This window comes from Grammomys surdaster, unplaced genomic scaffold, assembly GCF_004785775.1.
Source record: "Grammomys surdaster isolate TR1022 unplaced genomic scaffold, NIH_TR_1.0 125934, whole genome shotgun sequence".
NCBI lineage: Eukaryota > Metazoa > Chordata > Mammalia > Rodentia > Muridae > Grammomys > Grammomys surdaster.
In genome coordinates, this window is record NW_021620757.1 from 1,793,609 (window position 1) to 1,811,282 (window position 17,674).

Here is a 17,674-nt window from a genome sequence, read left to right on the forward strand (position 1 = left end):
TTTTTTTTTTTTTTGGTTTTTTGAGACAGGGTTTCTCTGTGTAGCCCAGGCTGTCCTGGAACTCACTCTGTAGACCAGGCAGGCCTCGAACTCAGAAATCTGCCTACCTCTGTCTCCCAAGTGCTGGGATTAAAGGTGTGCGCCACCACCGCCTGGCCCATAGTTCTATATAACCATTTGTATGTTCTCAAGCTGGATTTCTAGAGTCATCCTCTCCCCAAAATTATAGTAGAGACTTTTAACACTTCTAAGTATTATGCCTACTAACCCTTTGAATATTTACTTAAAAAAAAAATCCAAAACCTTCTACATAGGGCTAATTAAGTAATGAAACATTTATACTATGGAATATTACAGTCACTGAACTGACTGAGTTACTGATGTCTTTGTGAAAGGTTAAATTAAAAGCTCACAGTAAAACCTTATTACATTATTATTTTATTTAAAATAATATGCATACTGGCCTGCAGGGAGGTACCTCAGTTTTAGACGGTATGAGTAACATGCCTGAGGTACAAGGTTAAATCCCAGTACCCTTTCCATGTGTTTGTGTCTGAACAGAAAAAAAGCTGCAGGCAAACACAAGACTACTATAGTGGATTGTTCTGGGAGGAGGCAACATTAAATGTAGTTTCATCGTTGTTTACCTCTACATTGCAATTTATTTATTTATTCTTTTTTACAATAGAGACGTTAGTTCTGATAGGAAGAAATCAGGTTACCCAATGACGACTATGAACTCTGTGAGCTGGCTATTACAAGGGCGCTGTTGCTGCTTCTCTACAACTGTGATACACATCTCCTCCTGTATCCCTTAAGAATTGATGGAGTGGATAGAGAAATCCCAGGCAGTGATAGGACCTTAGGGGTGGCTGGGAAAGTCTCTCTAGCACCTTTGCTGTCCTATACTTTCGGGGCCAGTCATCTCTACCATGATTAGTGGTAAGTATGTCTTCTTGTGTGCTTCTCTCTCCTCTACGACTGGGGACTCAGTACTACCTGTTGACAGCTTGGTTCATATCCTCTCTCACTTGAATGCATCGATGACTCCAACTCGTTAATGTTGTCCAACTCCCCAAAGCGCCTTATTGTTAACACTACTCACTTCTTTAAAAGTTAGGACTCAGGTTAGCAAGATGGCCCAGAGGGTGAGGGCACTTATCACATAAGCCTAAGTAACCTGAGTTCAATCACTGGAACCCAGATGTATTAGTTTGCTTTGATAAAACACAGTGACCAAAAACAACTTGGGGAGAAAAGGGTTTATTGGGCTTACATGTCCCAATGACAATTGATCACCAGGAAACCAAGAAAGCAACAGAGGCAGGAATCATGGAAGAAAGCTAAGCTTACTGGTTTGTCCCCAGGCGTGGTTTACACTGCGGGTGAGCCAAGCCTGCCCCTCCTTAATCAACAATTAAGAAAATGCCACACAGACAGGCCCAGCTGAGGAAGGCAAATCAACTCAAGTACTCAAGTTCCCTCCTGCCAGGTCAATCTAGTTTGAGTCAAGGTGACAAAACCTAATGTACATCACATAAAGCAAAAGGAGAGAACTAACTCTACAGGGTGTCCTGTGACGTTTAGAAGTAAGTGCTCAACACACTCTCCCCCACCCCCCATTAAAAATACAAGTAAAAGGCATGCTGCTTTCATCCCCCCTACCTCCCTCCCCCATACCTACTTTTTGTATTCAGATTTCTCACAGAAAATGAAAGCTAACATTCCTACAGAAAAAGGTTTTCCTACTTAAGACCTATCTATCCATCGATTCTGGCTGACAGTCTTTCCTTCTTTCTTTGGATTCCTTTTAAAAGTCCATCACAGTCAGTACCTAGTGACCAGGTCTGACTGACCTTTTCTTTAAGAGAAGGTATTACCACACAGCCCTGGCTGGTCTTGAACTCAGAGATCTGCCTGCCTGCCTTCCAAGTGCTGTGATTAACAGCGAGTACACAATTTCAATTGTTCACCTCTTATCCAAATCACACCTAAGCTATAAACTGCTTTCTACTCCCTGAGTTCTGCTATCCAAACGTTGACTGAGCTTTTAGAAGGGCACTGAGGATTTCCTAATTGCTAAATTTAATAGACATACACCTTCTCTTTTGCCTTTTAAAAAAGTTAGACTATGCTGGGTGATGGTGGCGCACGCCTTTAATCCCAGCACTTGGGAGGCAGAGGCAGGCGGATTTCTGAGTTCGAGGCCAGCCTGGTCTACAGAGTGAGTTCCAGGACAGCCAGGGCTACACAGAGAAACCATGTCTCAAAAAACCAAAAAAAAAAAAAAAAAGTTAGACTTCTTAAAAATTATATTTTTACTATTTATTTTGTGTGGATGTATGTATGTTGATATGTATGTGAAAGTCAAAGGACAACTTGTAGGAGTCAATTCTTTCCTTCCAATACCACCATGTGGGACTCAGGGACCGAACTCAGGTATCAAGAGCCTTTATTCCTGAGGCACCTGGATAGCTCCCTCTTAAAACAATCACTTTTGGTTTTGTTGTCTTGTTTTCAGTTTGTTTGCATTTACATCACGTGTGTTCTGGAGATAAAACTCACTTGTTTTCTCTCCAGCCCAGCAGACTTAACTCCTGATGTTCTCTGCATGTCTGGCTTCTGGAACACTTCTTACCCCCCCCCACCTCCCCACCCCCAACACACTGGCCCTCACGCCCCCAGCACAACTGAATTTAAAACCAGGTAGAACATCCACAGTTACTCTTCTAAGCTTAGTTACATTGAAACTTAAAGTACTGTTAGTAGTTGCTACTCATTAGCATTTCTATTTCTAGTCTAGGTACACACACTGGTCAGACAGCTTTCTGAATGTTAAAATGCTTCTTAAAGTGACAGGTTTAAGGCCAGGTGTATGGAATGGCACAGGCCTTCGATACCAGCATCCTGAGGCAGAAGCAGGCAGATCTCTCGTCAGTTTAAGGCTAAGCCTGGTCTACATAACGAGTCCTGGGCCAGTAAGGGCCACATATTGAGGCTCCCATCTTAAAAAAAAGGGCGGGGGGAGTTAGAAGGTCTAAAAGAGCCTTAGTGTTTTGGTCTCAAGGATAAACGGTACAGTCAGTTATCCAAATGCCAAAATAATAGTTGACCTTAACCTTATTTTGAATGATTCATTTCAAGATCTCCATGGATGGATGCCTAAATCCACCATGCCATATCAAACCACACACCTAATAATGGTAAGTTTAATTTGTAAACTAGGTACAGGAAGATATTAACTACAGTAGTAAATGGCAAACTACTATAATATACTGTAATGTAAGATTTTATCGTGCCATAAGAGTTAAAAACTATGAATTGCTTTTTCTAGAGTTTCTATTTACTATTTTCAGATTGGAGTCACCCAGGAGTGACAGAAACCATGGAAAACCAGCCTGACAAACGTCTGTGAAAAGTAAAGCGAGAATCTACCTTAAACTTGATTATTAGCTTCTTTGTTTCTGCAGAGGCCTCTCCCGCTTTCTTCTGTTCACCATCAGAATCACTGTGAGAATCGGATGATTTGGAGTCTTCTAGGGGGTCAGGTAACTTTTCACTGTCCTTACTAGAAAGCACATCACCACCATGTGGAATGAAATCATCAGGCTTTTCCCATTTGGATTCTGCTCAACACATTTTAATAACTGTATTACTTATTTAGCAATACTTCTCAGAAATATAACACTTTTTTCATCCACTATTACTAAACTATACAGCATTTTTATTTCCATATTTTATCTTTTATTGTTCAGAAAACTTAGGAGAGTCTACACTTACTAAATTCATAAACTAAATCTAAATCTGAAAGAACTTGGGAAGTGGGTGATAGTTTTAAAAATCTCCAGTTTATTTGAAAACAATTTCAAGAATCATAGTGATAATGACTTTACAAAATATTTCTGGAAACTTCTCACAAAGATTTCCTGCAGTTTTCAATCTGAATATGCTACTTTAATAAATAGTAAAGGAACCTCAATTGGCTGAACTCCACTGCCATCTAGTGTTCATCGTGCTTTTAAAGAAATTACAATGTTTCTTCTTATCTCTATTTTTAGTTTAATAGAGAGAGAGAGAGAAAAAAACAAAACAAAACAAAACAATTTGTTCCCAGTCAAGTGTGAAGGAAACTAGAAGACAGAGGAATGGAGTGGGATTTCTGAGTTCAAGGTCTGCCTGGTTTGCATGATTCAGCTCAGCCAGCTACAAAGTCAGACCCGATTTAACAATCAATCAAGAATAAAAGTGGCTACTAATTACACTGATCAGGATTAAACTCCTCCCAACCCCAGGGAACATAGTTTTTTCATCTGAAGAATGACTAAATGCTCAATGACTCTGCTGATAAGAAATTGTGAATTGAGTTAGACATATCAATTCTAAAGTCCTACTATATCAATATGCTGTATGCTCTTTCTAAAGACCCAATACTTTACTTATATGGTACAGAAACACCGCTTCCACTGGGAAAAACTCTTATCTGAAGGTTTAAAAGATTATTTCTTCCTAAAAGATATAATATAGGGCTTGGGTAATAAGAATTTAAAAACATAGAATAAGAAAAACACCGAGCTGATAGCAGAAAGACTGACAAGGACAGATGCCCAGTGGTACGTGGCTGAGAATCTTAAGGCCATTTCACTGAAGGAACTTAAACTACCCAAATGGCAACTTTATGTCACTGTACATTGTCTTTTTTGTTTTTTTGTTTGCCTTTTTTTTTTTTTTTTTCCGAGACAGGGTTTCTCTGTGTAGCCCTGGCTGTCCTGGAACTCGCTCTGTAGACCAGGCTGGCCTCGAACTCAGAAATCCGCCTGCCTCTGCCTCCCAAGTGCTGGGATTAAAGGCATGCGCCACCACTGCCCGGCTATTTTTTTTTTTTTTTTGTACATTGTCATAAATATCAAAAACATGTTAAGTTTTAATATCCTCTGTACTCCCCAACCCTAGTACTTTCTTTTCTCTAGTCCTGTTGCATATGAACCTGAACATAGGATGTATGCTGTGAGAAAAAAGAAATTATTTACAATAGCAGAAATCCAGGTACAAGAAACATTGAAGACTAGTTGGGTACAATGGCACAGTACTGTAACTGTGGCTCTTGAGAGGCAGAAGCATCAAGACTTCAAGGTCCTACTCAGTCAACTACTGAGTTAGAGATCAGGTTGAGATGGTCTCAAAAGCCAGAAAAGGAACAGCAAAGACGACTTTTTTTTTTTTTGAGACAGGGTTTCTCTGTGTAGCTCTGGCTGTCCTGGAACTCACTCTGTAGACTAGGCTGGCCTCGAACTCAGAAATCCGCCTGCCTCTGCCTCCCAACTGCTGAGATTAAAGGCGTGCGCCACCACTGCCCGGCCAGGAACAGCAAAGACTTAACTGAGAAATTCTGTGATTTTTCTAATAATTTATTTACTTCTTCCTTTGTGTGACAGGAGCTCCTCCTGACTCCAACTTCCTAGTGATAGGATTATAGGCATGTTTGATTATACCTGTTTTTGTTTTTTGGGTATATGGCATATGCTTATAGCTGTATGTATATGTGTATATGTACGTATATGTGTGGGTGTGTTTGCCTATGCATTTGTAGGTAGAGGCCAGAGGACTACTTCTGGTACCCCCCCCCCAACTAGCTGGCCAACAAGCCCTGGGATTTGCCCATCTCTGCTCACCCAGTGTTGGAGTTACAAGTGCTTGCTTCAACACCTCACCATGTGGATGCTGGGAATTTGAACTCAGGTCCTCATACTTGGACAACAAGTTACCTTCCTAGCCCCTGTACCATCTATGTAATGCTACAGATTGAGCTCAAGACTGTGTATGCTAGGAAAGCACTCTATTAGTTAAGTGACATCTCTAACACCAGTATCTTTTTGGTGTAGTTCAGTGAGAGTGCACATGCTTGCCTGTGGTAGGTCTCAAGTCTATCTTCACCATGACAAAAGCTGAACTAGGTGATAACTATGGACACTCAGAAGGGAAATTATTAAAATCAATCATAAGACCCAGTAATTTTAGAATTGAAGACTCTTTAAAATTTGAAGCCTTATTAAGAATAACATTAAGTGGACGTAGCGAACTGACTCAGCAGTTAATTCTTGCTGCTCTCACAGAGGACCTGGAGTCAACTCTAGCACCCACATGGTGATTCAAACCAACCATAACTCTAGGTCCAGGAAATCCAAAGATTTCCTCTGATTTCTTTAAGCACCAGGCTCACATGTGGTGACCATAAATTCATGCAGGCAAAACAGCCATACACATTAAAAAAAAAAAAAAAAAAAAAAAAAAAAAAAAAAAAAGGAACAACATGGATGCACGGTATAACATATTATACATAGAAAGATTTTAAGCATCCCTTATAAAAGATAATATATACTTCCTATAGTAGTATTTATTAAAGTTTTCAAGTCTAGATGTATATTAGCTCATATGCAGTTTTGGGTACAATTTTAAGTTAAAATAATCCAAGATAACACTCACCTCCTGTTTCTGTATTATAATAATAGGTGTAACCGTCTTCACTTAAACCTTCTACCCAAATGGCCTTTGCTGCTGTCTAATAGGAAGGAAAAAACAATACTGAAAAGAATGACAATGGCTTCCTACTGAATAACTAAGGCAAAGATAGCTATCCTTTCTTCTCTCCCTGGTCCCTGGGAGTCAGGAGAGGTGATAAACATCATGGCAGCAGTCCCTTCTGTTAGTCTCTACCAGCTTTCAAACAGACTGTCTCACCTCTCAAAGCCAGGAACTCTGTCCAGTTAGGAAGACATGTGAACAACAAATGACTGCAAATCAACTAATATTTATAATCAGTAGGGTTTGTGGGGTGAGTGCGTGTGTGTGTGTGTGTGTGTGTGTGTGTGTGTGTGTGTGTAGATATCCCTGTTCCATCTCTACCCGGCATGCTAATATAAGTTCTATAGAAAGAAGCCAGGTTGGGGCTGGAGCGAACTGCTTATTTGAAAATAAATTTGCTTAACAAAATTCTACAAAAAGCCACAGCAGCCAGTCTGGGAATTTGTTTAGCATAGAGTAGAGCACTGGCTTCTCAGAAGCCCTCAGATCCAGCACCACAAACCCAGCACCCAACCCCAAACCAATCACTTGAAAGAATAAAGCAAAGACATTTATGTGACAGTTACCTTTTTTAAATTCCCTTGAAATCCTTCTGGCTTCTCCCACTGAGATGCTTAAACAAAATACATTATAAAATAATTAATGCTCTTAAAGAAATCAAGTCACCAAAATTTGATTAAGTAAAACCCACAAGCGAGTCATTATACACAAAACACTACAGAACACTTTATTATCGAAAAGTGAAAGAAATGGCGTATATTCTTAGTGGTACAGCACAGAATACACGTGAATGTTACATCATTTAGAGGAAACGGTAGAATGATTAAGAGTTACCAAAACGTCTAGAGTAATTATGAGTACTTAGGACTTTTGTCAGAGATTAGAGAATTTAGACTTGGTAGGTTATTATTTTTCCTGTCTTTATGTGATCTTTAATTCTTCGGTGAGATGCCTTGCCTATTGTGGTAGTTTAAATGAGAATGGCTTCCAGCGGCTCAAAAATTGAAGACTCTGGTCCCCAGCTGGTGGAATTATTTGGGAAGCATTAGGAAGTGTGGCCTTGTTGGAGGAAGTGTGTGGCTGGGGATGGACTTTGAGGTTTCAAAAGCCTACACCATTTTCAGTTTGCTTGCTCTCTGCCTCTGGATTGTGGATGAGATGTAAGCGCTCAGTCACTGTCACAGCACCCTGCCTGCCTGCTGCTTTCTCAGTCACTGTCACAGCACCCTGCCTGCCTGCTGCTTTCTAAGTCACTGTCACAGCACCCTGCCTACCTGCTGCTTTCTCAGTCACTGTCACAGCACCCTGTCTGCCTGCTGCTTTCTCAGTCACTGTCACAGCACCCTGCCTGCCTGCTGCTATGCACCATCTCTGCCATGGTGATTATGGGCTTTTCACCCTCTGGGTCCGTGAGCCCCATTTAAATGCTTTCTCTGATAAGTTGTTTTGGTCATGGTGTTTTGTCACAGCAATATAAAAGTAACTAGACATCTACTCACCTAAAAATATAGTGCAAGTAAACACAGTGACATAGCTTTGTAACACCAGTGTTTGAGAAGCTGAGTCAGAAGTACTGCTATGCGCTGCCCTGGGAAGGCAGAGGCAGGCAGATCTCTGTGAGTTTCAGGCCAGCAAGGTTTACACAGTGAGACCCTGCCTGTTGAGGGCCTTTTCTCTCTCCTCCACCTTCACATCCTCACGTACTCTATCAGTATTAAGAACCACTTAGTTCTTTATGTCTCACTTCCCCTGCGTGCAAATGGGTTAGCTTAGTAGGGTTTAAAGGAAAGGGATGATATTCTCTTGTCTTGGGTAAAGAGAGTGAGAGATGACTAGGGAAGAAATTAAAAAGACGTTATCGAGGACAAAAATATACACACTAGGATGGTGAACAAAAGAGGCACGTTAACACAGAGAAGAAAAACAGCTTCAAAGTGAAGCTGAAAAACAAAACAACACACTGCTCATCCTGAGTGTCTACTTCTGGTTGATTTCCTGTTCAACTACAATATGCATTTCACACTTAAGACTTACTGCAGTCCCAGGAGTAATAATTTCTAACAGTTAGAACGCCTTTCCTATAGGCATTTTATTTCAAGAGCTTTAAAGGTTAACACATAGATATGAATAGTTTACCTCCAGGTAAAGTGCTGTATTTCTGTATAGCTTCAACTTTTTTTATTGAGAGAATAAAGTTTATTTGTAACTAACCTGTTAGGTGTTGGCTTTGTTTGTTTGTTTTTCCTAGATAGCTTTTCTCTGTGTAGTTCTGACTGTCCAGGAACTGGCTCTGTAGACCAGGCTGGCCTCAAACTCAGAGATCCACCTGGCTCTGCCTTCTAAGTGCTGGGATTACAGGTGTGTACCACTGCTGCCAGGCTATGGGTTTTTCTGTAAGTAACTTGTAAGAGTAATCATGACACTGATTTGCAATAAGCAGGATACTCTTCGGTTTTTTTTTTCTTCTTTTTGAGACAGAGTCTTACCCTGTACTCCAGGCTGGCCTATATCTCACGATGTATTCTAGTCTTGTCTCTTGCCTTGTCTCAATCCCTCTGCCTCAGCTTTCTGAATCCTGGAATTATAGGGTGTGCATCACCACAAAATGCACACAATATTCTAAGCTTTGTGGTAAAAATGAAGTTAAAGTTTCTCACTGCTTAACATATTCTTGTATTACATAAAAACCTCAACACAAAGCACACGGAGCTTCCCATCTCCTCGTGCCTGTGCTTTGGCAGCGTACCTCCTGTGATGAGGTCATAGTAATAACAATGGCCGGCGGCTGTCACGCCTTCTACCCATCTGCCCTGTGAAGCTTCCTTCTTTTTCTTCTTCTTTTTCTTCTCTTTCTGTTGATTTGACGTAGGGGTGGGCTGGACAGTGCTGATGACTGGTGATATAGTTGGCTCTGAAATGTCTAGAAAAAAAGATAGAGACGGTAACTTTATCTTTTTAAATGTTCTATCAGTCAGAAACCTGGCAAAGCCAGTCATGCCTGTAATTCTAGCTCCTCAGGAGGCTGAGGCAGGACAACTATGCATTTGAGACCAGCCTAGACAACATTTTCTTTTAAAACAAAACAAAACAAAACAAAAAACAAAACACACAGGCTGCAGGGATGGCTCAAAGATTAAGGCCACTGGATGCTTTCCCAGAGGTCCTGATTTCAATTCCCAGCAATCACATCGTGGCTCGGAACCATCTGCAATAGGAACTGATGTTCTCTTCTGGTATGTCTGAAGACAGTTGACAGTGTACTCATATAAACAATAAATAAATAAAGCTTTAAAAAACAAAATGAAAAATGTGACAAGATTCTCTTTGGGAACAAAACACATTATAATGATGTTATATGAGATACAATCATGCAAGAATATATAACGGGAGTTTAATAAGGGTTATTTACTCCTACCAAACAGTAAGTCATCCTAGGGTCTGGAGAGTGTGTGTATGTGTGGCCCAGTGCTAGTACATCTACCAAGAATGCCCAAGGTTGTAGGTTTAACATACCTACATATACCTACATATTCAGGATACCAAGAAGAAAACAAGACAAATTTTCCTTATCTATTATTCCGTAACTTACTCTAATATTCATTCGAAACAAACCCATGTCTGGGGCATGGCAATAGCAGAGTGCTTGCCTAACATGCACAGGCCCTGGGTTAGAGCTCCAGACCTGAAGGGAGGAGGAACCCAGTAGTGAAGAACTGATGTGGAAATCAGCAAACACATAATTTAAACAGAATGGTCCAGACACAGAACCAACTGAAGACTCCTGGTGTTCTTACTGGAAGGCTCATGTGCTTAGGCGTTAGAGGAAATGGAGAGTGATAGTGCATGCCTCCTCCCAGTGCTTGGGATGCACGGGTAGGAGGCTAAGGAGTTTAAGACCATCTTCAGTGACCAACGTGAAATCCCGTCTAAAAGACAGATATCCTTTCCACACCAACAAAGGCCAATGCTGATGACAAGAATGGGGTGCTAGAACTCTGGGACATGTCAACAACAAGTTTTACAAGGCAAAACTATTAAGCTACTTCCCACTGGTGTCTCACTTCTTCACAATATAAATTTCAGGTCAAGTCAGGCATGGCGTCATATGCCTTTAGTCCCAGCACTTGGGAGCCAGAGGCAGGCGGAGCTCTGTGAGTTCAAGGCCAGCCTAGTCTACATAGTGAGCCCCAGGACAGCCAGGGGCATTAAAATGGAGTCCATTCATCCTTCCATCCGCCCTCCCTTCCTTCCTTCCTCTCTCCCTCCCTCCCTCCCTCCCTCCCTCCCTCCCTCCCTCCCCCCTATGAATGAAATTAATGACAAGAGTTTTCACCAAACACTTCTCGAATTCTCCAGAAACATATCTATGTAATTTTTCCTCTCAAAATATTTTATCTTCAGTGGAGTGTAATGATCCATGCCTGTAATCCCAGAACTTGGGAATGAGTCTGACATCACATAGTGAGTTTGCAGCTAGTTTGAGACTAGCTGAGACCAGAGAGCCTCTCATTCATTAATAAAAAATGCCTTTTTGAAACACATGCCCCTTCTTTTCCTTAAATACTAACATTTAGAATACATTAAGTTGACGTTCTTATTCAATGAAAGCAATATTCTGCTTAAGCCCATAATTAAGAGTTCTTTTTATTAGAGACTAAAGAGCATCATTTCATGCTGAAAAATCTGGCTCAGACTGAGCAGGAAGGCCCCTCCCCACTGGCCTGTGTTGTACCACAAGGCACTACTCACATAGCCAATAGTTTCACTGCTGCTGTCCTCCTTGGCTGCGGAAGACAACTTCTTACAGTGCCTTGGTTATTCATGTAGAGTCCTGACTGGTTATATTACTGAGAATAAGTGACTGGTGATACAGTGTGACAACCCAATGCTCATTAAGGGATCTTCCATATCTCACCTCTCCCAAAGCTCAGGAAACCACCATCAGGAAGAAGAGATGGAAAGACTGCAAGAGCCAGGAAATAGGGATGTACTGTGATTTTTTTCCCTCTGTGTATAACATGGCCACCCTACCACTATCTTGGAGTAGCGAATACACCAATCCAGTCATGGGAATGAAATAAACAAGCAACATGATACAGTGATGGCCAAGAATATGCTGATGGTAATGGAACTACTGACGTTTCCTTAGAGGAGGGAGAGAGGACTCATGGGACCTGTTCCTCCTCACATGGGATACTAGCTATTGTTCCATGGAGTTCCAGCTGTTCCCAACAGGTGATCTTGGGAGACATTCAAGTAAAAGGGAAAGGTTAACTGAGCAGAGGCTCCCTGGTGCAGGGTCCCTAAGGTGGTGACCTATGACGGCCTGTGCCTTTGTAGAGATGCAGCTGTTTGGGGTCAGCTATGCTCCTGTAACTGAGTCCTCATTCACGCTGTCCAGGTAAGCCCACTAAAGTCACTGGTTCTCAAAAGCAAACATTAAAACCATCTGGCTGTCTTACTCCCTAAGATCTACCTACAATCAAGATCCACTATGTGCCTTAGGGACACGGTGCCCAGCTAGGTGAAGCCTATGGAGCTTTAGGAAGTAGGGCCTGGCTGGTGGAGGGACATCAATGTGACATCCCTCTAAGTTTTTTATCTACCTTCTGGCTCTGGCCTGATCTCTCTGCTTCTGGTCTGTAATGTGTGTATAAGCGTCTGTTTGGAGCACCCAGCACTGTGCGGTAATGGTGGGTTGAGACCTCTGAGCCTGAAACCCATGGCTGACAGTCTGTCCTGTAGGCTGTTTTGTCAGGCATTTTATAATGAGAAAAGTAACTAGCACAATCTGTCATGGAAGAAAGCTTATAACACTTTCCTGCTCTAGAGCCTAAATTCAACAACATAGAGATTTTCAAAAACACCCCTTACTCAAACCCTCAATAAACTGCCTGCTTGAGGTAAAGTCAATTATTTGTTTACAAAAGCAACTGCACAGGACAGTGGTAGCACATGCCTTTAATCCCAGCATGTGGGAGGCAGAGGCAGGCGGATTTCTGAGTTCGAGGCCAGCCTGGTCTACAGAGTGAGTTCCAGGACAGCCAGGGCTACACAGAGAAACCCTGTCTCGAACCCCCCCCCAAAAAAAAAAAAGCAACTGCTTTGTTATGTAGCCAATTATACAAGTAGATACAACTCAAGTTTGGCCATTTTGAAAATATAATTAATATGCAAGTGTACTTGTTTTTCAATGAATAGTGCCTATAACTTAATGAGTATCTAAGAAAGAAAGTTCAAGGGTTTAGAAGTGAATCTTTCACTTTCAGCTAGCATGGAGCTAGGACTAGGTAACTGTAAAGGTAATGTGGTTGATTTGAATAAAAGTATCAAAAAAAAAAAAAAGCATTAAGAGCAAAACAAGAGGCTAGCAAGATGGTTCGGTGCACAAAGGCGCTTGCTACTCAGTTTCACGACCTGTGTTTGATCCTTGGAACCCACATGGTGGAGAGAGAGAACTGATTCTTCTAGGCTGTCCTCTGACCTCCACATATTCACCAACACAAACACAAAGAGAAATAAATAAAGGAGTAAGTGCATATAGGAAGTAAAACAAGCTGGCACGGTGACTCATGCTTTTAGTTTTTAAATTCAGTGCTCAGAAGGCCTAGGTAGAAGGCTCACGAGTTCAACACCATCCTAGGATACTCTAGGTTTTACCTCAACAACAAAACTACCACAGCACCAGCACAAAAGTACTTCAAAGCGCACATTCTTACTAGGACTATGATACATCATAAAAGCACCAGACTATTCCAAGTGCAGAACTCCTCTGTGGAAACGGAAAAGGGCACTGAGCACGGGCTGGGATGGTGCTGTAAAGTGTGCGTGCTGAGGTACCTGATGGTAAGCCAAGCCTTTTCAGATCCTCTTGGTACGCCTTCAGGGCAGCTGCCTCCATGGCAGCAAACTCCTTGGATGCCTTTTCCTCTTCCTTTGCCTTATCCAAGCTTTTCTGTTTAATCTGTGTAGGACACAGGTGAAGGTGAGCGTGAGAGAAGAGACCTCCACGGCCCAGAGAGAGCACAAAGAGCCACGGGGGATTACCTCACTGATCCTCCGGGCCACATTTTCCTTGTGATTCTTTCCTCTTTCATGAAACTCAACGCTCTGGAAAATGAGAAAAAGAAACAATTATTAAATTCATAGTAACTCATATTGTAACCACAGGGCTGAAATATAAAATCATAATGGCAAAAAATAGAAATGACTAGTTTAACGCACACGGCCCTCAGATCAAACGACGCTGGTGGTCTAAGCAGGTTACCGTGCTCTCCCACCAGGTGCTCTCTGGTTCTTAAAACAAGCCAGGGTGACCACACCATCGGGAGGAAGTATACAGTACTCTCCTGACTAACCCAGTGAATACGGGTGTAAAAAGGACTTGAGACATGAAGCCTTTCAAAAAGAAAGTCGTCACAGCTGGGCAGTGGCATATACCTGTAACCCCAGCACCGTGAAGACTGTTCAAGTTCCAGGCCAGCTGATGCTATTTGCCTAAGTGCTCCTCTCAAAACAAAAAGATAATAATGAAAATACTCTATCTTCTCAAAGCAAACAATCACCAAACAAATAATAAAAGCCACAGCAACAACAACAGCAATAACAACAACACAACAACACCCACTACCTTTCAACATCAAATGTCAAAACTGGTTAAGCCTCTAAAATTTCATTGTTCTGTTTTTCTAAGAGAAATTAAAAATTATCCTTAAAGACTTGGTCTTAGCTGAGTAGTGGTGGAGGTCTCTTTTAATCTTTTAAGCACTCAGGAAGAAGAGGCAGGCAGATCTCTTAAGTTGGAGGCCAGCCTAGTCTACAGAGGTAGTTCCAGGATAGCTGGGGCTACACAGAGAAACCCTGTCTCAAAAAGCTAAAGAGGGTAAAAGACTTGGTTTTTAAAACATTAAGAAAAACAGATACCTAAAAATTCCTTGTTTGGAAAGGAAAGATGGCTTTGTGGGTAAAGATGCTTGGCATCAAACCTGACTACCAGATTCAACCCCAGGACCCACATGATCAAAGAACAGACTCCTCAAGTTGTCCTCTGCCGTTCACAGACCGGGGAACACCCACACCAACACACACCCACACCAACACACACCCACCCACACACACCTGCATAAATTTTAAAAATCCCTCATTTTGTACAAAATGATGTAATAAAACAAAGTTATTCAGTGCAGTATTGTTTGTAGCAACCATCTTGTAGTCTATCTGCTGGGGACTGGCTAAGTGAGCTGCGGACACTCCCACAGGCTTTTATTGACCAGAAAAGGAGCACACAGTTCCCTATAAATTGACATGGAAGACACCTTCAGGATATACTATTCAGTTAAAAAAATAACCCTGCTACCTTATAAACAAGATGGAACAAAATGCATGTACACAGAAATAATAAGAGGAAAGACATGGGAAATGGGGGAGGTGACTTCTGAAGAGTAATAGTAATTAGATGGTTGGGGACAGAGATGGCTGAGCACTGGTACCTACCGAAATAACCAGAAAGTCTTACAAAATTATAGATGTCTGCTGGTAAGAAATGAGAAACCCCCTAAAAGTCCTGTCAATCAAATCCTGTATGATGCATTAACCAAGCTAATCTAATATACTCCTCAGAGTACCTCTTTAAAGCTGGAGTTTGTATGGCAAACAGTTGTCTCTATTGTTCCTATCCTGGGTTACTTACAGCTGATTATACCATACAAAGAATACTGTATTAAAGCGCCATTCAAAATTGAATATTGTTTTTCATTAATAGCTAAATTACTAGATATATAGCGAGATACACATAGACCTCTAAAAAGATAATTTATTTTCATAACTCATTAAAATTATTTTATTGTGTAGGTACCTCTAGGGATGGATTTTTTTTTTCAATTTATGTGGTTTTAAAATCTCATGGCAGTTTTGGTAAGGATTAGCCTAAGTCAAATAAACTATGCACGATCTTTCACAACTACTAGTAAAGCCAAAGGGGAGAGCAACATTGCTCTCAAAGCCAAAGATGATTTGATAGTGTTTAACGACAGGACGTAGCACAAGATACAGCATCATTCCTCAGTGTCCAACAGTGACGCCAAGTAATAAGGTTATGTATATGCAAGAAACTGTAGGGTTCTTTTTGTTTGTTCAAGACAGGCTTTCTCTGTGTAGACCTCTGTGCTGAACTCACTCTATAGAACGAGTGGCCCTTGAGCTCAGAGATCTGCTTGTACCTGACTCCCAATGTTGGGATTAAAGGTGGGAGCCACCTCTGCCCTTGCTATTCTGTAGTTTTTCAAAACTTCTTCTGTGGGTCTATGCCCCTGTGAGGGCACGAGCACACGAGCGAGCACAGCCACTAATGGAGGTCAGGAGAGGCTGTTGGATACCCTGAAACTGGAGTTACAGGTAGTTCCAAACTGTCATGTGGGTACTGGGAACTGAACCCCAACCCTCTGTAAGAGCTGGAGCTGTTCTTTACTGTGGAGCCATCTCTTCAGTCCCCATGGTCTACAGTTTTTGATAAGAGTAGTTTGTCTTACTATGGCATGTCTGAGAGGAAGAAAGCCAGGTGACTTTTTACTTTATGCCCTAAAAGCTGGATCCGGAAGTCGGGTGGTGGTGTATATCTTTATTTCCAACACTGGTAAGCAAAAGCTGGCAGATCTCTGTGAGCTGCAGGCTAGCCTGGTCTACGGAGTGAGATGCTGTCTGGAAACCCTGTCTTGAAAAATTACCCCCTCCCTAAACCCCCCCTCGAAAAAGTAGTGGGATCAAAGTCAAAGCTATCAGTATAAGGTATATTACAGTTGCTATCTTTGTATTTCATGAGGAAATAATGCTGTTCTCCTTTCTCTGAGAACAGGAAAAATTACAATATTCTTTAAGGAGCAGGTATTCCATATACAAGGATGAGATTACCCCACTCACTGTCCATTTCCTCAAAGGCCCCAGAAATAACTTGGCTTTATAATCAAAGTCAGATTGATGAAAAGGAGAAGGCTGTAGCTTCCGTAGGGGAATCAAACAAAAGAAACCTTTTCAGGTTTTGAAGAAGAGCACTATACATGAAAGTGGTTTAGAAACACTACTTAAGTCAAAAAGCAACACATCACATGAATATTTTACTAAAAATTTCATACAGGCCTATTGTCTGCTATCCAGCACTTGCAGTAATCACAGAATTTCTTTGGTTGTGACTTCCAGTAGTCGGCCCTGAAAAAGGAAAAACGACTCTAAGTTTATCCAAAAATTGAAAGAGAATTTTTACAACTGTTAAAAACTGGGGTAGAAGGTTGTTGACAGACTTCTGTCTTAGCAAAGCAGTTGTATTATTCATGTAAAACTAAATCCCGCGGAAAACTGCTCTCCCTCCCATAAGGTAAATCACAGGTTTCTCGCTACTGCCCTGAAATGAAGAAATACGAGTCTCAAAGGAAAGTATTTCCCTTTCCCGTGTCCTTCCAGCTAATTAATTTGTTCTGGGGACGCGAGGCTGGGAAAAGCCCCAGAACGTCTGCGGCCACAGCGCCACCAGGGTCCCCGGAGCCGGCGGGCGGGGCACCCGAGTCCCCGGCTCCGGCCAAAAGAGCGGCCGCATCTCCGGGAGAACCGGCCGGGCAGGTCGGGCGGCCCCGGGCCAGCGGAGGGGCGGGAGGAGGAGGCTGCTCGCGGGCGCCTCGCGTGAGACGCAAGCCCGACCCGACCCGACTCACATGACCGCGGTGGCTCCGCAGACAGCCCGCTATCCCGCTCACTGAAGTCCGCCGGTGGCGAAAGCCAGGACCTCGGCCTCCGCGGACCCCGGCACGGCGTTTCCGCGGGAGAACTACGGCGGCCGCGACGGCCCAATCCGCGAGCGTGGTGTCACCGCCTCTTCCCCTCCCCCACGGGGCGGTACTCGCGGAGCCTGAGAGGTGGGGTCGGTATAAAGGGGTTGAGGTCACCCAGAAGGGACGAAAGCGCGACGGGACCGGAGCTGTGGGCCCCGAGTACCCGACCCAGGCTCCATCCCGCGGTCCTCACTCCGCCCGGGATCTAGAACCTCCACTCTCGAGCTGGCTCGGGGCCGAGAGGCTCGACCGCCTCTCCCCAACCCCCGCCGCGCGCA

At 42.6% G+C, this 17,674-nt stretch overlaps 1 protein-coding gene across 1 annotated transcript in view; it reads right to left on the minus strand.

Moving 5' to 3' along the window:
• The window catches only part of Wbp4 (WW domain binding protein 4), a 24,647-nt gene extending 6,999 nt beyond the window's left edge, over positions 1–17,648 (minus strand). The window contains exons 1-8 of the mRNA XM_028752732.1: positions 17,280–17,648; positions 16,707–16,779; positions 13,627–13,689; positions 13,420–13,543; positions 9,326–9,499; positions 7,146–7,192; positions 6,481–6,556; positions 3,436–3,626 (exon numbers count right to left, since the gene is read on the minus strand). Coding sequence (XP_028608565.1) covers positions 3,436–3,626; positions 6,481–6,556; positions 7,146–7,192; positions 9,326–9,499; positions 13,420–13,543; positions 13,627–13,689; positions 16,707–16,779; positions 17,280–17,281 — 750 coding nt within the window. The 5' untranslated portion in view covers positions 17,282–17,648. The remainder of the gene's footprint in view (positions 1–3,435; positions 3,627–6,480; positions 6,557–7,145; positions 7,193–9,325; positions 9,500–13,419; positions 13,544–13,626; positions 13,690–16,706; positions 16,780–17,279) is intronic.
• Between the last annotated feature and the right edge of the window lie 26 nt (positions 17,649–17,674).